The sequence below is a fragment of the Pelecanus crispus genome, chromosome 2, assembly GCF_030463565.1.
Source record: "Pelecanus crispus isolate bPelCri1 chromosome 2, bPelCri1.pri, whole genome shotgun sequence".
Classification (NCBI taxonomy): Eukaryota; Metazoa; Chordata; class Aves; order Pelecaniformes; family Pelecanidae; genus Pelecanus; species Pelecanus crispus.
The window spans coordinates 645,447-666,892 of NC_134644.1; the positions used below are offsets into that span (position 1 = coordinate 645,447).

At 62.0% G+C, this 21,446-nt stretch overlaps 2 protein-coding genes across 2 annotated transcripts; one reads left to right on the forward strand and one right to left on the reverse strand.

The window, feature by feature from the left end:
• Nucleotides 1–1,300: 1,300 nt before the first annotated feature.
• On the reverse strand, nt 1,301–7,895 carry LOC142593035 (zinc finger protein 212-like). Its single transcript, XM_075706340.1, is given in 6 exon segments — nt 1,301–1,588; nt 1,590–2,356; nt 3,146–3,265; nt 4,059–4,185; nt 7,235–7,612; nt 7,872–7,895. Coding segments are annotated over 6 exon segments (1,704 nt in total).
• A 7,137-nt stretch (nt 7,896–15,032) lies between these two features.
• On the forward strand, nt 15,033–20,997 carry LOC104038305 (zinc finger protein 777). The gene is made up of 6 exons (XM_075706341.1): nt 15,033–15,423; nt 16,036–16,152; nt 16,623–16,730; nt 17,498–17,611; nt 17,853–17,954; nt 20,099–20,997. The coding sequence occupies exons 1-6, from the start codon at nt 15,033–15,035 to the stop codon at nt 20,995–20,997; spliced, it is 1,731 nt and encodes a 576-aa protein (XP_075562456.1).
• The last annotated feature ends 449 nt before the right edge of the window (nt 20,998–21,446 follow it).

A 21,446-nucleotide genomic window follows, 5' to 3' on the forward strand; every position in this document is an offset into this window, starting at 1 on the left:
GCGATGCTCTGGCCCTCTGCTGCCATCCCGGGCCTCAATGGACAACCCCCAGTACGTCCCAGTCCCTTGCACTGGGCCCAGCGCCCTGGTGTGTGCCCCAGCGCCGGGCAGAGGTCAGGATCCTCACTGCAGCGCTCTGCCGGGGATAGCCCAGGCCCCCCGGGGCCCTCCAGCTCCTGCCACCTGCCAGGCTGCACTGCCTGCACTTGACATGGCTGCCAAAACCGTGGCCGCCAAAGCCGCAGCCACGTCAAGTGCTGGCAGTGGATGTGGCCACCACGAGCTCGGCCCGTGGCCATGCTGTGTGAGGGCGGAGCTGCAGGTAGGGGTGTCCCCGGGGTGTTGTCACCCACCACTGTCCTCCCCCCCGGGATGTCACCATTGCCATGAGTGCCCACTGGGATTGTCACCCACGCACCCCAGGGACAGTATCGTCACCCCCAGCTGGCAACCCCTGGGCCAAAGCAAAGCCGAGAAGGCAGCCGCCCTGTCCTCCTTCCCGGGACCGGCGCGCAGTCCAGGGCCCCGTCTCCGGCTCCTGGTTTGCATTAATTGCAAGGACTCGTCCCCAGGGTGCCTGACGCCGGGGTGAGGGCCGCGCTCTTCCCCGGCCCCCAGAGCAAAGGGCCTCGCGCCGTGGCAGGCGATGGGAAGCAGCGGGGGACGCGGGGCGGCTGCCTGTGGCGTGCCGAGCGGGGGCCGCACACCCGCAGCTCCCTTTGACAGGCGGTGCCAGCCCTCCCCGAGCCTGCCCCTCGCCGACACCCCAGAGCGCAACAGGAGCCCACGTCAGCCCAGTCTTTTATCCGAGTCGCTTCCCGGCTCGGCCGGTGACCCCGGCTGCTGCCCAGCCCCAGCAGCCCCTCCTCGGGCCACCGAATGCCCCCACGCCACCTCCACGCTGGTAAGTGTTTAAATAACCCTGAGTTCAACCGCTCCACTCCCCGTTCCTGCCACAGCTGCTCCTCAGCCGAATCCCCCTTCCACGGGGCAGCGGCACAACCCGGCTCGGCCCCGGCTGCCGAACCTCCTCCGCTGCTCCTTGGGCCAGTCTCTTCACCCGCCGCGCCTTTCCCTGCCTGCGCAGCACATCAGCCTTGCCTCCGTCCTCCTCCTCCTCCTCTTCTTGGAGACCCAGGTGGTGCAGAGCCCCGCGGAGGTGCCACGAGCCCCGCGGCGTCGCAGAGAGCCCTGCGGCGGTGCAACACCAGCAGCCTGGTGCGTCCCATCGTCGCAGGCTGCTGCACCTCTGCGGAGCAGCCTGGAGAAACGCTGCCCCTTCCCTTCTCCGGCCCTCGCGCTATGGAGTACCCTGGGTCAAAACTTTGCAGGGGCTGGTCTCCCGGTCGCGGGTCGGCAAGCTGACGGCAGGAGAGCTGGCGATGGCATGGACCTTCTGGTGGTGGTTCAGAGACTGCCGGTGCCGGAAACTCTTGCTGCAGCCGTTGCACTGGAAGGGTCGCTGCTGGGTGTGCCGGCGCTGGTGCTCCTCCAGCGACGCTTTCTGGGGGAAGCTCTCGGCGCACTCGATGCAGCGGTAGAGCCGCTCCCCGGCGGCGCTGGCCCGCGCGGGCCGGCCTGCCCACCCCGCCCCGCAGCTGCACGCCGTGGATGCGCTGGTGTTTCTGGAGGTGGTGCTTCTGGATGAAGCCCTTGCCGCAGGCGGGGCAGCGGTAGGGACGCTCCCCGGTGTGGATGCGGTAGTGCTTGTTGAGGTTGGACTTCTCGTTGAAGCTCTTTCCGCAGGCAGGGCACTGGAAGGGACGCTCGCCCGTGTGCAGGCGCTGGTGCCGCAGCAGCGCGGCGTGGTGGGCCAGGCTCTTCCCGCAGGCCGTGCAGATGAAGGAGCCGTTGCTCTTCCTCACCTGGCTCTGCTGCCGCACCAGGAGGTTGCGCTTCAGCCGGACGCTCTTCCAGCCCAGCGGGAGCGCGGGGGGCTCTTCCCCCACGGCGCAGGGACGATGTTCCTCCGAGCTGGGCTGCGACGAGGCCGCCTCTGCCATGGTGTCTTCTCCCAGCGGCATTCCCTGGGGCAGGGCGAACGGCTGGTCGGTCCCCACGCCGAGCACGTGCTCTGTTGGGAAGGGCAAGCCCGGGGCAGGGTGAGCTTCCACCGGTACCACCACAGGTTTAAATTCAGGCTGGGCAGTCATGTGTTTGCAGAACTCCCCTAAGCCCTCTCCTGCTGCCTTCTGCTCGTCCAAGCCAGCGTGGCTCTCCCAGGGCACCGGCTGCTCCTGGCTCAGGGGAACCTCCTCCTCCAGTCTCATGGAGGGGGCCTGCGGCAGAGCCAGGATTTCAGATGCTCCCTCCTGGGGCTGCTGCTCTTCTGTCTTGATCACGATCTTCTCACCTGCTGAGAGACAGCGATTCATTCCCGGCAAGGAAAAGCTCTCCCGTGCCCGCAGCCCCAGTGCAGGAGCGGGAGCTGAGCTTCCCCCCGCAGCACGTTGGTGGGGCAAACCAGGAATTGCGCTGTCAGAAAGGGAGCAGGGACATTTTACCGAGAGCAAAGCGAGAGAAAGGCACAGGAGATGGAGGGCGTGTTGGCACCTGTTGGGGGTTATTTGGGTATCTTGTTGGACCTCGGGGACATTTGATAATGCGATACTTGTAAAGAAACCAAAACGGAGGAAACGTGAAGGCAAAGTTGAGGCTGCAGAGTCCTCTGTCCTGGAAAGGAACTTTGTCAGGAATGGCAGAGCTTAGGTGGGTGAATCTGGGGAAAAGGATCAAAGCAAAACCTTCCAGGAGCAGGAGGGAGCGTCCGTCTGCAGGCATACAGCCGCAGAGCCCCCCTCGCGCCAAGCCTTGCCCCAGGTCTCCCTATTTTCCGCTCTTTTTGGCAAGGGGGCTCTTCTGGGCTTAAAGATCCGGTCTTAAAAGTTTTAAGGAGGCCTCAATCACATTGCTTAAATTCCCCGACAGCTTCTGACCCCACGCAAGACTAGAAACGCTCCCTGCAGGGACGTGATCCGTTCCGCTGGCAGCGGCAGCGGCACGGCTGCGGGCAGGCTCCAACCCGCCTCGCTTTGTGGGCAGGCAGCAGCGTGCAGGCAGCAGCAGAGCATCCACCCTGCCCAGCCCAGGCGTGCCGTTAGCGCTCGTCCTCAGCCTTCGCTGCTGAGCGACCGCTGTGACTCACCGCCACCGAGGTGCCCCGACACCGCGCCCTTCTCCGGCAGCCCGTGGGTCCTCGTACCCGAATCCTCCCCGTCCTCGGCCGGCGGCAGCAGAGCGGGTTTGGAGCTGGCATCCCCGGGCCCTGGGAAGGAGGAAGCAGGGGTACAAACTGCTGACGCTGGGGATCAGCACCAGTTCCCCTCGATAAAGGGCTGCTCTCGCACAGCGGGAGCTGTGGGGTGCCCGGAGGGGTCCTGGGCTCCCAGAGCAGCGGCTCCGGTTTCCCAGGACCATCAGAGCAAGCAGGCTGGTGTCAGCCAAACCAGGCAAAAGCGACTGTCGGGCACTCATCACCCTTTAAAATTCCAGCCAAAAATAATTGGGGCTAAAATTTAGCACTGTCTACAGCAAATCCCTACAGGGTGGTATATGTGCGGCCTGTGTTCTGGCAAAAAATGGTGCAGGAACGCAGGTTGCAGGACATGGCACGGGCACGTCACCTGAAATCCCCACCGTGTATTGTCCTGACCGCGTTGGGAGGGCTCTCCTCTGCTCCCGCAGACGCTGTGCTGAGCCCCGGGACTCCAGCAGACGCCCGCTCCTCCTGCAGTGCTCCTGCTCGTGGGGGCAAAGCCTGGCAGGGCAAGTCAGGGCTGACGGAGAGCCAACTCCTGGCAGCGTCTGAGTGCCCCCACTGACAGCGCCACGGTGTCGGCAAGACGAGGTGTTCTTCGGATGCACAGGGTGAGCATGAAGCACAGTTGTCGCCCATAACCAAGGGGCACCAAACCTTACATGTGCAAAGGCGTCACCTCTCGCTACCTGTTCTCCCCCAAACGCCCAGACAACACAGCAAGCCATAAGCCGGATTCAGCCCAGGGGACGATAACGCGTCTGACGACGCGTCTGACACGTGAGTAGAGACTGATGCTCACCAAGAGAGACCACAGCCTCGTAACTCCCCTTCATCGCCATCCTGTAGAGCTCCTTCTGCCGGCTGTCCGAGCTCCCCCACTCCTGCTCCAGCAAACTGGCCGCATCATCCTCGCACGCCGCCGGCACCTGAAAGCGCAGGAGGCACCGCCTTGGCGCGTCCCCACCTCGCCCGTCCCCCAAGCCCCACCGCCTCCCCAGGAAAGCAGACTGCGGCGCAACGCAGCGCGGGTCCAGAGCTCCTACGGAAAGGAGCCGGGTCACGGCCTGAACCCGGGGAACAATCCCAAAATGGCAGAGCGAGGCTCGCTTGTTTCCCCCAACACGCACAGCCGGGACAGGTTCACAAGCACCTCTCGTTCCCTTGGCCCGCGCCGGCAGCGCAAAGCTGCCAGGCGAGCAGTAACCTCCTCCCGCGGGAGCAGGACAGGTGGGAAGGCACCGTCCCACCGCTGAGGTGACCGGTAGGACCCAAAAAAGCTGAAAATGCTCGGGGGGGGGGGTGTTTTCTGCTCCTCCTTTTCACTGGGGACAGGGAAGAGCGGGAAGTCTCTGACTGCTGCCTTGGTGTGCCGGCTCTCGAGGTAGAGCACCGGCGCCGTGTCCACGCTGCTCTGCGCAGCTCCCCGCGAGAGCCAATGCCGCAGCTCGCCGGCCGCAGGGTCCCCGCCTGGGGCACATCTCCATTACCTTGGGCACATCCCCATTAGCTGGGGCACATCGCTGTTAGCTGGGGTTCGTGCCCGTCACCTCGGGGACATCCCTGTCAGCTGGGGCTCATCCCTATTACCTTGGGCTCATCCCGTTACCTTGGGCACATTCCCATTAGCAGGGATTTGTCCCCGTTTGTCACCTTGGGCACTTCCCCATTACCTCGGGCACATCTCTGTCAGCTGGGGCTCATCTCTGTCACCTTGGGCACATCCCTGTTACCTTGGCACATCCTCGTTACCTTTGGCTCATTCCCGTCACCTTGGGCACATTCCCATTAGCAGGGATTTGTCCCCATTTGTCACCTTGGGCACTTCCCCATTACCTCGGGCACATCCCTGTCAGCTGGGGCTCACCCCATTACCTTGGGCACATCCCTGTTACCTTGGGCACATCCCCGTCACCTTGGGCTCATCCCCGTCACCCTGGGCACATTCCCGTTAGCAGGGATTTGTCCCCGTTTGTCACCTTGGGCACTTCCCCATTACCTCGGGCACATCCCTGTCAGCTGGGGCTCATCCCTGTCACCTTGGGCACATCCCTGTTACCTTGGGCACATCCTCGTCACCCTGGGCACATTCCCATTAGCTGGGGCTCATCCCCGTTTGTCACCTTGGGCACTTCCCCGTTACCTCAGGCACATCCCTGTCAGCTGGGGCTCATCCCTGTTAGCTTGGGCACATCCTCATCACCTTGGGCACATCCCTGTTAGCTTGGGCACATCCTCGTCACCTTGGGCACATTCCCGTTAGCTGGGGCTCGTCCCTGTTTGTCACCCTGGGCACTTCCCCGTTACCTGGGGCACATCCCTGTCAGCTGGGGCTCATCCCGTTACCTTGGGCTCATCCCCGTTACCTTGGGCACATCCTTGTTACCTTGGGCACATTCCCGTTAGCAGGGATTTGTCCCCGTTTGTCACCTTGGGCACTTTCCCGTTACCTTGGGCACATCCCTGTCAGCTGGGGCTCATCCCTGTTAGCTTGGGCACATCCCTGTTACCTTGGGCACATCCTCGTCACCTTGGGCTCATCCCTGTTAGCTTGGGCACATCCTCATCACCCTGGGCACATTCCCGTTAGCTGGGGCTCATCCCCGTTTGTCACCTTGGGCACTTCCCCGTTACCTCGGGCACATCCCTGTCAGCTGGGGCTCATCCCTGTCACCTTGGGCACATCCCTGTTACCTTGGGCACATTCCCATTAGCTGGGGCACATTCCCATTAGCTGGGGCACATCCCTGTCACCTTGGGCACATCCCTGTTACCTTGGGCACATCCTCGTCACCTTGGGCACATTCCCATTAGCTGGGGCACATCCCTGTCACCTTGGGCACATCCTCGTCACCTTGGGCACATTCCCATTAGCTGGGGCACATTCCCATTAGCTGGGGCACATCCCTGTCACCTTGGGCACATCCCTGTTACCTTGGGCACATCCTCGTCACCTTGGGCACGTTCCCATTAGCTGGGGCACATCGCTGTCACCTTGGGCACATCCCTGTTACCTTGGGCACATCCTCGTCACCTTGGGCACGTTCCCATTAGCTGGGGCACATCCCTGTTACCTTGGGCACATCCTCGTCACCTTGGGCACATTCCCATTAGCTGGGGCACATTCCCATTAGCTGGGGCACATCCCTGTCACCTTCTGCACATCCCTGTTACCTTGGGCACATCCTCGTCACCTTGGGCACGTTCCCATTAGCTGGGGCACATCGCTGTCACCTTGGGCACATCCCTGTCACCTTGGGCACATCCTCGTCACCTTGGGCACATTCCCATTAGCTGGGGCACATTCCCATTAGCTGGGGCACATCCCTGTCACCTTCTGCACATCCCTGTTACCTTGGGCACATCCTCGTCACCTTGGGCACGTTCCCATTAGCTGGGGCACATCGCTGTCACCTTGGGCACATCCCTGTTACCTTGGGCACATCCTCGTCACCTTGGGCACGTTCCCATTAGCTGGGGCACATCCCTGTCACCTTGGGCACATCCCTGTTACCTTGGGCACATTCCCATTAGCTGGGGCACATCCCTGTCACCTTGGGCACATCCTCGTCACCTTGGGCACATTCCCATTAGCTGGGGCACATCCCTGTCACCTTCTGCACATCCCTGTTACCTTGGGCACATCCTCGTCACCTTGGGCACATTCCCATTAGCTGGGGCACATCCCTGTCACCTTGGGCACATCCTCGTCACCTTGGGCACATCCTCGTCACCTTGGGCACATCCCTGTCACCTTGGGCACATTCCCATTAGCTGGGGCACATCCCTGTCACCTTGGGCACATCCCTGTCACCTTGGGCACATCCTCGTCACCTTGGGCACATTCCCATTAGCTGGGGCACATCGCTGTCACCTTGGGCACATCCCTGTTCCCCTGGGCACATTCCCGTTAGCAGGGGCTCGTCCCCGTTTGTCGCCTTGGGCACGTCCCCGTCACCCGGGGCTGGTCCCCGTTACCTTGGGCTCGTCCCCGCCGGGGCCCGTGCCGGGCCTGGGTGCCCAGCGGCTGCGGTGCTGGAGCTGGCGCTCGACGTGCTCCAGCCGCCGCGTGTTCTCCTGCACCAGGGCGGCCAGGGCGGCCCACTTGCGCTCCAGCCGGCTGCCGAAATCCAGCACCGCCTTCTCCAGCCCGGTCACCTTCTTCTCGGCCGTCTCGGCTCTCCCCTCCAGGCTCAGCAGCCTCAGGGCCTGCGACTCCACCTTCCTCTCCACCGCCTGCACCGCCGCCACCACGGTCCAGAGCGAGATCTCGGGCACCGCCGCCGGCTTCTCCGCCGCGGGGCCGTGGGGCTGCGGCGGCAGCGGCTGCCAGGCCTCGGGCCCCCACTCGGGCTCCTGCGGCGGGGAGGAGAGGGGCGATGAGGAAGCGGGGGGGGGGGGGGTCCCCCGGGGCCGCGGCCCCTCCCGCCCCCTCCCCAGCGGCGCCGGGCCCCGGGCGGGCCCGCAGCCCCCAGCGCGGCGGGCGCAGGCCCAGGCTCTACCGGCGGCCGGGGCCCTGCGCCCGGTGCCCGCGGAGGCGGCGGGGAGGGGTGCGGGGGGCGCGGGGGGCGCGGGGGGGGGGGGGGGGGGGGGTGGGAGCCGCCGCCCCCGGTACCTGCGCGGGGCCCCAGCGGGCCATGGCCGCCCTGCCGCCGCCCGTCACAGCGCCCCCTGCCGCCCGCCCGCAGCGCCGCCCCGCGCCCGCCCCCCCCCCCCCCCCCCCCCCCCCCGCCTCGGGACCCCCCCCCTCCCGCTCCGGTGCCCCCCGAACCCCCCAAACCAACCCCGTCCCGGTCCCCAAACCGTCCCCATCCCGTCCCCATCCCCAAATCATCCCCCTCCCCCTCCCATCCCATCCAAACTCATCCCATCCCATCCCCTCCCCTCCCATCCAAACTCATCCCATCCCCATCCCGTCCCCAACCCTGTCCCCATCCCCATCCCATCCCATCCCCAAACCATCCCCATCCCGTCCCCGTCCCCTCCCCTCCCATCCCATCCAAACTCATCCCATCCATCCCCATCCCCTCCCCAACCCTGTCTCCATCCCCATCCCCTCCCCTCCCATCCAAACACATCCCATCCCTATCCCATCCCCATCCCGTCCCCAAACCATCCCCACCCCGTCCCCGTCCCCTCCCCTCCCATCCAAACTCATCTCATCCCGATCCCATCCCATGCTGTCCCCAAACCATCCCCAACCCTGTCCCCATCCCATCCCCGTCCCATCCCTATCCCCTCCCCTCCCATCCAAAACTCATCTCATCCCGATCCCATCCCCATCCCGTCCCCAAACCATCCCCAACCCATCCCCATCCCCTCCCCTCCCATCCCAACTCATCCCATCCCCATCCCAATCCCATCCCCATCCCCGTCCCCAAACCATCCCCAACCCTGTCCCCATCCCCATCCCATCCCCAAACCATCCCCTCTCCTCCCCATCCCCTCCCCTCCCATCCAAACTCATCCCATCCCAATCCCATCCCCATCCCGTCCCCAAACCATCCCCAACCCTGTCCCGATCCCCATCCCATCCGTCCCCAAACCATCCCCATCCCATCCCCGTCCCCTCCCCTCCCATCCCATCCAAACTCATCCCATCCCATCCCATCCCCATCCCCTCCCCAACCCTGTCTCCATCCCCTCCCCTCCCCTCCCCATCCCATCCAAACTCATCTCATCCCAATCCCATCCCCATCCCCTCCCCAACCCTGTCTCCATCCCCTCCCCTCCCCTCCCATCCCATCCAAACTCATCTCATCCCAATCCCATCCCCATCCCGTCCCCAAACCATCCCCATCCCGTCCCCATCCCCTCCCCTCCCATCCAAACTCATCTCATCCCGATCCCATCCTGATCCCATCCCATGCCATCCCCAAACCATCCCCATCCCATCCCCGTTCCCAAACCATCCCCGTCCCATCCCCATCCCCTCCCCTCCCATCCAAACTCATCTCATCCCGATCCCTTCCTGATCCCATTCCCATCCCATCCCCAAACCATACCCAACCCTGTCCCCATCCCATCCCCCATCCCCATCCCATCCCCACCCCATCCCAAATCCCCATCCCCACCCCATCCCATCCCCCATCCCAAATCCCTATCCCATCCCCACCCCATCCCTAAACCATCCCCAACCCTGACCCCATCCCATCCCCATCCCCATCCCCATCCCAACCCCTTCCCCACACCAGGACCATGGCTCCTGCCCGTTATTCCAGCCCACACCCCCCACCATGCCCGGTGCTCCTCCGGCCTGACTCCCCCATCACATCCCACCAGGAAGACCCCGCCAGCGATCCCGGTGCACGCAACCGGCCGCAGCGCTCCCCAGGGACGTGCGCCGGGCACGGCAAGGCACCCCCTCCACCGAGAGCCGGAGGAAGCTGCGTTCAGCCACGGGAAGCATCCTGATTTCGACAGCATCTATTGGCACTCTCCAGAAAAAGACGAGTCCTCCCTCCACCGCGGCAGCACCCGCTCCCGGCGTCCCACCTGCTCCCGGCGTCCCACCCGCCCCGGCTCACAGCGCAGGGTGACCGCGCACCGAGGGTCTGCACGGGCAGGGCTGGGCACCCTCCGCCGCCGCGGCCGGGCAGGAGGAGCCGCGCGACGCTGCCCGTGCTCCAGCTTTCGTCCGCCCCGCTGGCGCCCGCGATCGCGGAGGGCGAGAGGAGAAGGCCCAACACCGTCCTCCCGTCGCCGGGCGGCCACCTCCCGGCTTCCCACCCGCTTTTCCGCTCCACTTCCCGCATCCCGTGTCCCTGTCCGCGCTTAAATGGGCGCCGCCGGCATGGGCAGCGGGTTCCGGCAGGGATACGGCCTCTCCGGCCGCACGTGGATCCGCTGGTGCACGTTCAGGTGGTAGTGCCGTTTGAAAGTCTTCTGGCACACGCCGCACTTGTAGGGCCGCTCGCCCGTGTGGGTCTGGTGGTGGCGGACAAAGTCAGAGGCCCACGTGAAGCTCCTGTTGCAGCAGGGACAGAGGATGAGGTCGTGGTTCGTGTGTTGGTGCTGGTGCAGGATCAGGAAGCTCTCGCTGGAGAAGTTCTCCATGCATTCGTTGCACGTATATGTCATTTTCCCCGGCGACAGCGGGTATCTGTTGGGGCTGGGCTTCCCCCACACCGTGCCGCAGTCCGTGCTCGGGGCTTGGGGCTGGGAGGCAGGGCACGGCGCCCGGCTGGAGCATTCCTCCGCCTCCGAGGGCTGGCAGAACCCTTTGGACGCCCGGACCCGCAGGTGACGCCGGATTTTCTTCTTGGACATGAAGCTGCGGTCGCAGTGCGCGCAGAGGTAGGGCTCCCAGTTGCTGTGGCTCCGCTGGTGGATGACGAGGTTGATTTTCAGCAGGAAGTTTTTCCTGCACACGGGGCAGGAGTAGAATTTCTCCCGGGTGGAATTTCGCTGGCAGGCCGCAGTCCGGCCCACGCAGGAGCCCTCCACGGGCTCTGCCGGAGAGGCGACCGCGCAGCTGGGACCTGCCTGTGCCGTTGCTCTGCAGACATCTGGTATCGCCTCCTTACTCGGCTCTTCGGGAACGTCTGCTGCCAGACCCTGGCCGCCATTCCCTGAATCTTTCCCGTCCTCCTCTTCCAGACCCTTCAAGGGCATTTCAGGCACCGCCGGCTTCTCCGCAGTGACCTCCTCCTGCGGTACCTCCGTTGGGATCCCCACCTCGGCATCTGCTGGAAATTTTTCACGCTTCCACGCGGTTTTGAGGACAAGGCAGAAACAGCAAGAGGCTTTCCTCCCGCCCGCCCCCCTCGCCTCCCGCAGCCTCCCCAGCCAGCAGCCAGCACAAATCTCAGCCCCGTGCTCCCCTTCTAGCTCAGTGTCTTCACACCTGGACTGCTACAGACACCCCAAGGGCGGTTTGCGAGGACAAACATCACTTCGGTGGGACGCGGGGAGTCTAACAGAAACACTGGGGCTCGTCCTTCGAAGCAAATCAACTGGGTGGGCCAGTTCGCACCATGCCGTGCCTCGTCCTTTACGGTTTCAAGGCTGGCAACGGGATTTACTGCCAGAACCCTTTCTTGGCCCGTCCAAATCGTGTAAAACCCTGTCCTGAAAGCCCCAGCCCCAACCCTGCGCAAACCTCCTGCTGCTCTCGGAGCATGCCGGCGCTCCTCGAGGCTGCCGGCCGCGGCAAGGAGGGAGGAAGGGCTCTGTCCCAGTACCTGCTGCGGGGGGAGGCGATGGAGACCGTTTCAGATTCACCGCTTCACAACACCACGCAGAGTGAGGGCAGGAAGGGGAGGGGGTTGGCTGGCTGAGATCCGCTGGGACGGCGGTGGCTTCATGAGGGACGTGCGCTGCGAAGGCAAGAGGAGCGGTGATGATACAGGGCGAGATACAGCCGGGCAGGCGGCCCGGGATCCCTCACATCGGCTGGGTTTGCCAGCCACTCACGTGCACTGCAGTTCGCCGTGACCGCCAAGCCCCTGATTTCCTCCGGGTCCCTACAGTTCCCCTCGCAAGACTCCTTTGTCTTCATCTCCAGCAGACCGTCGTCGCTCGCGCAGCTCGGGCGGTCTGGCTCTGTGGAGGAGAAGGGCGCTCGGCTTTTACCGGCAGCCAGCTGGGAGCTCGGAGGAGCAAGCGCAGGGGCGGGCGTCCCCCCCCTCCCCCCCCCTCCCAGGCACACAGGGCATCAGGATCTCTGCAGCACACAGCAGCTGCTGGCTCAGGGCAGGGTTTCCAGGCTACGGATGTGTCACAGAATCATGGAATAGTTTAGGTTGGAAAAGCCCTTTAAGATCATCCAGTCCAACCATTAACCTACCACTGCCACGTCCACCACTAAACCAATTAAGGGCAGAGTAGCAATTTCATGTTTCCTGGCTTGGTGGCTGGATTATTTTTTAATGAGAGTAAAAACTGGGAATCATTAAGGTTGGAGCACATGCCCCCTGCGTCCTCTCCCACCACAGACTGTCCACAACATCATGGGAGACACCTCAATCCCTGCGGCTGAGGGCAGGGACTGCAATCATCCCGGTAAGCGGCCAGGAGCCAGAATCCCGGCACAGAAGAAACCCACGCACCTACGGCTGGCTCCAGGGACACGTCTGCTCCCTCCAGGTCTGACTCCGCCGACGCGCACAGCTCTTCTTCTCTTTCGATCTGAGATAAGAGTTCAGGCTTGGATAGGGCACAGTCTGTTCAAGAGCAAGACAGACATCAGAGGCAAGATGCGACAGCGTCTCTGCGGATGCACCCACAGCCTGTCATCACAGAGTCAGTCCCAGCCCAGAAAAACTCCATCTCCAAGCGGGGCAGCGTTGGTGCCGGCACACAGGGAGTTACGGACACAGACAGGGACCAGCAGGCAGCACTTCTAGGGGGGAATCCGAAAAGCACCCTCTGGCATGTCTGACAACCCACGCCGCCAACAACGGCAAGAAAATTCATCCCTGCTCCATGGGGGGGAAATGCCTGCTGCAGAAACCCCGCCCTGTTCTCCCAGAAATTCAGCTTACGGATAGGAAAATACCCTGAAGCGCAGGAAGAGAAGCATTCAGGATGTGGATTGAACGGGTGCAGCTCCCCGCAGCCTGCCTCACGAGCTGCACCCGCTCCAAACCACCACGTATCGGTACTGCTGCTCCTCACCAGGCAGGAGCTTGGTGCCGGCTGAGGACGAACGGCTGACTCCCCCCACCGCGACAAGAGGCACGGCCACGAGTTCCCTGCCCTGCTCGGGGATTACGCTCGCCCCTCGCCTCCTTCCTCAGCAATTTCGCTCTGGCTCCTCGGGCTGCGCTTGCGGGGGAGTCCCGCTGCAAGAGGGGGTGGCCCTGGCTGGGAAGTCCAGACCCCCGCTCCATCATCTGAGCACGGGAAAGAATTAATTACGAGCAGGAGGCCCTGGCTGGGCTAAGCAGGGTGCCATAGAATCACAGAATCATTTAGGACGGAAAAGACCTTTAAGATCACCGAGCCCAACCAGACTTTTTGGAAAGCTCATGTGCAGCTGCAAGGGCCACACATTTGAAAATACAGCCAGAAGCACCCCAAACGCTGCCCCGTGAGACCCTCTCCCCTGCCCAGCTCTCCCCCTGCGGTGAGGGAACGCGACAGCTGGGGTCCCCACGCCAGGACAAACAGACGGCACATCCACCACGCTGACAGGAAACCACACGAGGATCTAGACAGACACGGAAGGGGGAATTTCTGTGATGAAAAGAGGGAATTTCTGCGATGACAGCCCAGGGAGCTCAGTGTACCTGTTCTCTACGAGGACAAGACACCGAGCACTTACTACACGCTCCTGCGTGTACCTGCCAACCTCCGAGCGCTGCCAGAGGGGACAGGGAACTGAGAGGATCATTTGAGGGCCGGAGATCCCAGTGAAACGCAAAGAGACAGAAAAGGAACCCCGAGAGAGCTCCCCGGGCAGCGAGGGCGGCTGCAAAACCAGCGCAAACGGAGCCTACACAGGGACACCAGCGTCTCGTAGTTGCTCTCCATCACGGTCCTGTAGAGTTCCTTCTGCCCATCGTCCAGGCTCGCCCACTCCTGCCTGCTGAAGTGCACCGCCACGTCCTCAAAAGTCACCGGCACCTGGGAGCACAGGGGCTGGGCTGTAGGAGGGGGCAGCTCCCCCCCCCCCCCACCTCCCCCTCCCCAAAACAGCTCCCGGCCCCTCAGACATCACCCCCCGGCCCTTCAACGCCCCAAAACGCAGCTCCCCAAAAGCCCCTGTGAGGAGACCCACATGCTCGCTCCCAGCCCCCCACAAAGCCCCCCCCCCCGCCGCTCCCAGCCCCCCAGCACCCACTGCATGCACCCCCAGCCTCCTAAAATCCACCTCAGCCCCCCCCCCCACGGCCCCCAGCCCCTCCACAAGCGACCCCCGCGCTCACTCTCAGCCCCCTCGGCCCCCCAACAGCCCCCGGCGCGGCCCCGCGGCTGGCTGCCAGCCCCCATCCCCAAAATGGCGACCCCCCCCCGGGGGCTCGGGCCCGGCCCCCCGGCCCCGCCGCGTACCGCGGGCAGCCGCGGGGCCCAGGGGAGCCCGCCCCGCACCGCCGCCTCCGCCCGCTCCAGCCGCCGCTCCAGCGCCTCAAGCCGAGCCTGCAGCTCCGCCATGGCCCCCGGGACCGGGGCCGGGGAGGGCTAGAGCAGCCCTTCCGCCGCCCTCCCGCACAGCGCCCCCTGCCGGCCCGGAGGCCGCCGCCCCCCCCACAAGCCCGGGGGCTCTCCCCGCTGGCCGCCGCGCCCCCGGCGTGACCCACGGGACAACGGAGACTTGTGAGGGCTTCCTCCCCCTTCAAACCGGCCACTGCTGGGCGATGGATAGCTGTCAATCATTCCCGCCGCGCTGCGGACCGCCGGCCGGCTAGGGGGCGCTGTGGCGGCGGGAGGGGCGCCCCCTGGCGGCAGGCGGGTTGCGCTTCTAAGGAGGCGGCTCCGGCCACGGCGCGCTGGGACGGGAGCGGCGACCGGTACGCGGCGGCGAGCGGGCCCGGGGCGGCGGGGAGCGGGGAGGGGGAGGGGGGCGAGGAGGAGGAGGAGGAGGAGGAGGAGGAGGAGGAGGAGGAGGGGGGGGGGGGGGCAGGGCTCGGCGGCCGCAGCGGGAGGGAAGGGCCGGGCCCGCTGCAGCCGCGGCCTGGCGTGCGGGGAAGGGCCGGGCCCGCCGCGCTTGTGGCCCCGGGGGGGAGGCCGGGCCCGGCGTCCCCGCCGCTCCTGACCCGGCTCCCCGCCGCCCCCCAGCAGCCCCGGAGGACGGCCCGGCCCGGTGGGAGCCGTGGTGCGGCGGGAGGAGGGAATGGAGTCGCCGCACCCCGCGAGTTTCTCCGTCGCCGCGGCTCCGCCGCCAGCAGCGGGCAAAGCCCCGAGGCCGAGCGGTTCCAGCATCTCGCTCTGGACGGTGGTGGCGGCCGTGCAGGCGGTGGAGCGCAGCGTGGACGCCCACGCCTCGCGGCTGCTCAACCTGGAGCGCCGGACGGTGACCACCGAGAAGAAGTACTTGGACTGCGAGAAAACGGTGGTGGATTTCGGCAACCAGCTGGAGAGCAAGCTGGCCGTGCTGGGCACGCTCATCCAGGAGTACGGGCAACTCCAGCGGCGCCTGGAGAACATGGAGAACCTGCTGAAGAACAGGAATTTCTGGATCCTCCGGCTGCCCCCCGGGGGCGAGGTCCCCGAGGTAACAAATGGCTCTGGGTGGGGAACACACGCACACAGCGACCGGGGCCGCTTTGCCCCGCCGAGCTCCCACACGCCTTCGCCCGGCAGCCATCTCCCGCGAGCCCTGAAAGGTTCAGAGAAAGCCCCGCTCCCCGTCTCTTGTCATGGCTTTCCTCGCCTGCCATGCGTAAGCGTCGAGCCGGGAGCGATCGCTCAGCTCTGTGTGTTAGGTGCAGCCGTATCTCGCTGCAAAAGGACGGGTCGCGGCATTTTGCGATAAACGGTGGGCTCTTCCTCACACCGAGGGCGTGACAGGATCAGGCTCTGCAGGGCGGACGGGTGCGTGCGAATATTGTGGAATGCGAATATTGTGGAATGCGCGGTTCGTTCTCTGAGAATGAGCTGAGCGCAAGCGAACAAAGTCCTTTAAACTGAAGAGCTGAGTCGTTTCTCTCTTTGTGCCACAAGAATGCCCCAGGGCAGGATTTTTTTTTTTTCCCCTCCTTTCAGTACTTGATACACAGCAGCAGCAATAAATAGAAAGGAGGGTGTTTCCTAAGGATGTTTCCTAAGGATGATTCATGGGCTCCAGGTTCCAGACCCGGTGCCGAGTCTGTCGCTTTTGTGATTTCAGGCCCCAGCGTTGGAAAGCAACGCCGCTTACTTTTCTGTGCAAGAGTGGGAGAATCTGGAGGAATGGCAGAGGGAGCTGTACAAAAACATGCTGAGAGGGAAGAACGAATCTCTGATCTCTCTGGGTAAGCATCACTTTTTCAGTCAGTCAGCGGCGCTTCTGAACTACCTCCATTTTGGGGGCTTTTTCCCACACCTGGCAAGCAGATTTGTAGACAGTCCCCGTTGCTGAGGGCAGCGTAGAGCGCAGCGCGCATCACCTCCAGTCCCTCCGTCTCCAGCTCGCCGGGTGTGGACACTGGCTGCAGTCACCCCCGTGTCACAGCCCGCTCCCTGCGGTGCCCGGCACCGGCACAGTCCGCACGCCCCTTCCCTCGTCCCGCTGTGGTTTTCCCCACTGGGGTGGGGTTGGCTGCCACAGGCAGAAGCCGCCGTCTCCCCGTGGGCCGTGCAGAGGGCTCTGCGCGCTGCCAAGCGGTGTGTTGTGGCCGATGGAGCCGGTTGGGGGAGCGCAGCTGAGTGTGTTCCTCCCCGTGGACACGGCGGGCATTTTGATGCAGCACGGCAACCTTGGTATCTCTCTGTTCCTCAACAGATTACGCAATCTCCAAACCTGACCTCCTGTCCCGGCTTCAGAGAGGAGAAGCGCCCTGCAATGGGGATGAGGCGGCCGCGAGAGAGATCCCAGCAGAACCAAGTGCAGGCAAGAGATTAATTAAACTTTATTCTCATGTGTAATGTTTGTGTGTTGTTGTCACCAGAGAGAGAATGTCACAAGGTGATAGTCCTGACTTGCTGTCCTGGTTTCGGCTGGGACAGAGTTAATTTTCTTCCTAGCAGCAGGCACAGTGCTGTGTTTTGGATTTAGGATGAGAAGAATGTTGATAACGCACTGATGGTTTAGTGTTGCTCAGCACTGCTTATGCCAGTCAAGGACTTTCCAGCTTCCCATGCTCTGCCAGGGGCACAAGAAGCTGGGAGGGGGCACAGCCAGGAGAGTTGATCCCAACTGCCCCAAGGGCCATTCCATACCATACGGCGTCATGGGCAGTATAGAAACTGGGGGGGTTGGCCGGGGAGCAGCAATCGCTGCTCGGGGACGGGCTGGGCATCGGTCAGTGGGTGGTGAGCGGTTGCATCACTTGTTTTTGCTAGGTTTTGTTCCTCTTTTTTGTTGTTTTCCTTTTCACTACAATTTATTACTATTATTATTGTTGTTGTTATTTTATTTCCTTTATTAAACTGTTTTTATCTCAACCCACAAGTTTTCTCACTTTTGCCCTTCCGATTCTCTCCCCCGTCCCACCGCTGGGGAGGGTGAGCGGCTGCGTGGTGCTCAGTTGCCGGCTGGGGTCAAACCATGACACTTGCTATGGAGGGAACTTCTCAGATCTCAGGAGGAGCAGGTTCAGAGGGAGTAACAGAGTGTTAGAAAAAAAACGTAACGGGTTTGGTCTTTCCCATTGGCAGAGTCTCTGCTGTTTAGACTTGATGCGAACAGCCAGGACAGCAGCGAAGGAGCACAGTGCCCAACGGGACAGGAGGGCCTGGAGGGAACAGCAATGCTGGCTGAACCTGGACCTGGTGAGTGTCGTTCCGAACGGGTGTGCTTGGACACACGGGCAGGGAGGACACACTCCTGAAATGGTGGGTAAAGGGGAAACCACTTCTCTGCAGGGTGGAGTAAAGCTCCCAGAAGTAGGAATGGGAGATGCTGGAGAGAGGCTGTATATGAAAGCAGGGTAGCTGGCAGCAAATCTCCTGGGCAAGGGGACAGCCAAGCAGTACTGTGATAACCAGTAAAGTTTCCTTTTTACATCAACAGACTACGGCATTCCAGAGCCGAGCTTTGTGGGTGTTGTGAAGCAAGAGGAAGAACTGTGTGCGGAGGAGCAGGGAGCCGCAGAGTTTACCGAGCTCAGTGTGGGTGAGTTCCGAGCAACCCCACAGTGTGCTGTGCAGCTGGAGATGCGGGGAGTCCCCGACGTTCCCGCTGTGGGACAGCATATGCCGAGACGCGGGGACTGAGGAGAGGCAGGCGGGGCAGTGGGGAAAGAGCAAGAGCCACGCTGAGGTTAGGAAAGCAGGCAGAAAGCGTACAGATCATTTTACTGGTGGAAGATTAAAGTGCCGGGTAGACAAGACACTGCAGGTGAGGAGACAGGCATCCCTAAAATAGATCAAACAGAATACAAGGCATCATTAGGAAAGAAGTCAAGAACAATTTTCAAGGTCATCTCCGAAGATGATGTTATGCCAAAGTATCTGGGGAGCTGAGTGAAGTTCTGCTCACTCAGTCTTGAAAGGAACGCAGTAGGCAGAGACGCGGTCCAGAGCAGAGCAGCGAGGTGGAGAGCGTCCGTATCAGGAGACTGAACGCAGTAGGACGACTGAGCTGAGGAAGGTGTGGCAGCGAGGGGGTGCAACACGGGTCTGTGGCTGGGTGAGCAGGGCACAGCAGGAGCTGAAGGAATGAACCTTCGCTCTTTCTCACCGTCCAAGATCCAGGGAGCACCCGGTGAAACGAGCAGGCGTTCGCTTTAAACCAAGCAGGGCAAAGTCTGTTCTTGTACATGTGCAAGCTGTAGAACCTGCTGCCACAGGGCACAGCAAAGGCTGAAAACAAAATGGGATTAGAAGGGGTTTGGGCAAATTCCCAGATGGAATGTCACCTCCGGCTCCCACCCTGCTGCAGGGAGGCCGTCCCCAGTGTTCAGCAAGGCCGTGGCTGATGCAGAGCTCGGCTCTTCCCTGCAGCCCCTGGGTTTCTCAGCACCCAGCCCAGAACACTCTGCTCCCTCTTGTGGGTCCTGTCTCGTGTCCTCCAGGGCAAATCTGCTCTTCTAGAATTTCTTCTGCTTGGTGGCTGCATCCTCAGAAGAGGGAGCTGTGCTCCCGGTGAGCTGGGATGGCTGTGTTATTCCCAAGAACAATGTAATATTTACTCAGTTAGTGAACCACCCCCAGCTCACCAGTCACTTCCTCACCCTCAGTCCTGGTCTCTGTTTATTCTCCTCGTGCCACCTCAGAGGCGTCAGTGGGGCTTGCTCAGTTTTTGATGGTGTTTGCCCTGCTGTGACTAAATCTTAGATGTTTTTTCTCACACCCCTTCTGTAGCCTCTGCATGTTGTCACCTCTCTGCTGTCAGTCACTGCACAGCGCTAGTGAACTGGGGAATGATGCTCTCCAGACAGGAGACCAATCCTTGTTTAGATTCTGCCCTCACACTGTTGACAGCATTCAAAATGGTCGCGTGCTGGCAGTTTCCTTCCTCGACCTTTGGTTGGTTTTCCACCAATGGGCCATATTCATATCCAGGTCAATTAAAATTAAGTGTTCAGGTAGGAATGAGAGAGAAGAGAAAGTTTGAGACAGGTTAAGCGTGAATAGAAAACCCCAGGCACCTAGTTTGGAGATGAAAAGCAATGAACCCTCAGAGAAAACATACTCGTACTGCCTCAGTGAGGACCACGGAGGAGGCTTCCTCATTACATACGTATCCTGAGCAGTAGCAGGCATGTCTCGAGTCAAAACCAGCCAGTGTTCATGTGTCCCCTTTAAAGAAGGGGGCTACACAGGTGGGTCACTACATCCTAGGAGTAGAGGGAAGGTGGATCTCGGGGAATGAGCTGGTGCTTTCTGAAGAGTGAGAAATAGCGAGTCATTGGTGTGGGGAGGGAGCCAGCCATGCTGACAGAGAAGTAAAGGGCTGCCCCAGGCCCATGAGATCTTAGCGCTTAGGAGAAGGAAGATGGCTGGAGATTACTTTGGAAACTGCTGAACTCTGCTGTCTTGGGAAGGCAGCACTTCCCTCTGCCGCCTCCCTCACGGCTTCTCACACTCACTGCTCAGCCAGCTGAAAGGGAAGCATTCCTGTGCTTTTCACTCGGATTCTGTCTTTTCGGTCTTTCAGCTCACTGTTGGTCTGTGAGCACAGCTGCCTTTCACGCTCCCTGTGTAAGACGGGCCTGTTTGATTCCGGGTGGCGGGGGAAGGAGCGGCGGCGGGGGGGGGGAGTTCAGAAGCATTTTGTGTCTCATCAGTGAATGCCCCCTTTGTTGTTCTTGTTAGTTCCAGCAGATGAGGTGATAACATTCAAAATAGAGCAGCTGGACTCTGAGGAGTGCCCCCAAAGCTCAGACCCTGCCGCGACTTTAACCAGGGAGTCAGAGGAGCTGGTTTTCCAGGGTCCCAGCGAGGCGCTGCCCTTTGATAGTCAGTACAGCTCTTCTGTGCAGCAGGGAAACCAGAGCGTGAGCAGGCTGGTGCCATCCACTCTGGGGGAAGAGAGTCTCAGCGAAAGCAACGCTGTCACATTCTATGGGCAGAACTGTCCCAACAAGAGACCTCACTCGTGTACTGCGTGCGGGAAGGGCTTCTGTCTGAAGAAGATGCTGATGACTCACCAGGAGGGCCACGGCACACAGTGCAGCAGCGAGCATGCTGGAGAAGAGGAGGGCTTCCTCCATCAGCAACACCAGCAGGCCCACGTGGAAGACGGGACCCGCGTGGCCACGGAGAGCTTCAAGCAGAACCAGAATGCGAAAGCCCACACCAGCATCCCAGCCACGGACAAGGCGTACGGCAATCCGAGGTGCGTGAAAAGCGTCAACACCAACGGCAGCTGCAAGCCAAGTCAGAGGAGCCACCCACGGGGGCGGCCTTACAGGTGCGACAAGTGTCAGGAGTGCTTCTCCCAAAAGAAAACCCTCATCATCCACCGGCGTATGCACTCAGGTCGGAGCGGAGGGGTCCTTTGGTGCTCATACTGTGGGAAGACCTTCAGCCACCCCTCCAATCTGATCCGTCATCAGAGGATCCACACAGGGGAGAGGCCATACCAATGCAACGAGTGCCCAAAGCGCTTCACGCAGAAGCAGCACCTCCTCCAGCACGAGAAGATCCACCTGCGTGAAAGGAACTGTGTGGTCACACAGAGTGCGAGGAAGGCACCGCTACACAGCTTCTAGGCTCTGCAGGCTCACAGAGCCCTACAGCCCCGGGAGCGGAGCGGAGCGGAGCGGAGCGGAGCGGAGAGGAGAGGAGAGGAGAGGAGAGGAGAGGAGAGGAGAGGAGAGGAGAGGAGAGGAGAGGAGAGGAAGAGGAGTCTCTGCTGCTCAGCGTTAAAGGCTCTCTGACAATTTATCCCAAAGAAAGTAGAATTAGGACCCACCTTGGCACCACTGCCCTTTTCTTCACGGTGGTGATGGTATGCCACAGTACCTCATAGTCTGCCCCAAAAACTCTCCAGAATAGAAGTGGTTTGGGCCTCTCCAAGTCTGAGTCAGTTGTCTGAACTGGTTCCAGCGAGGTTGAGGTTTTTGAAGCCCTTTGCCTGGAGTTTCCCTGGCTGCTCCCCTTGACAAAGTTCTGCTGGTCTCAGTTTCACGGGCGATTTTGAGTTGCGCATTCGCAAAAA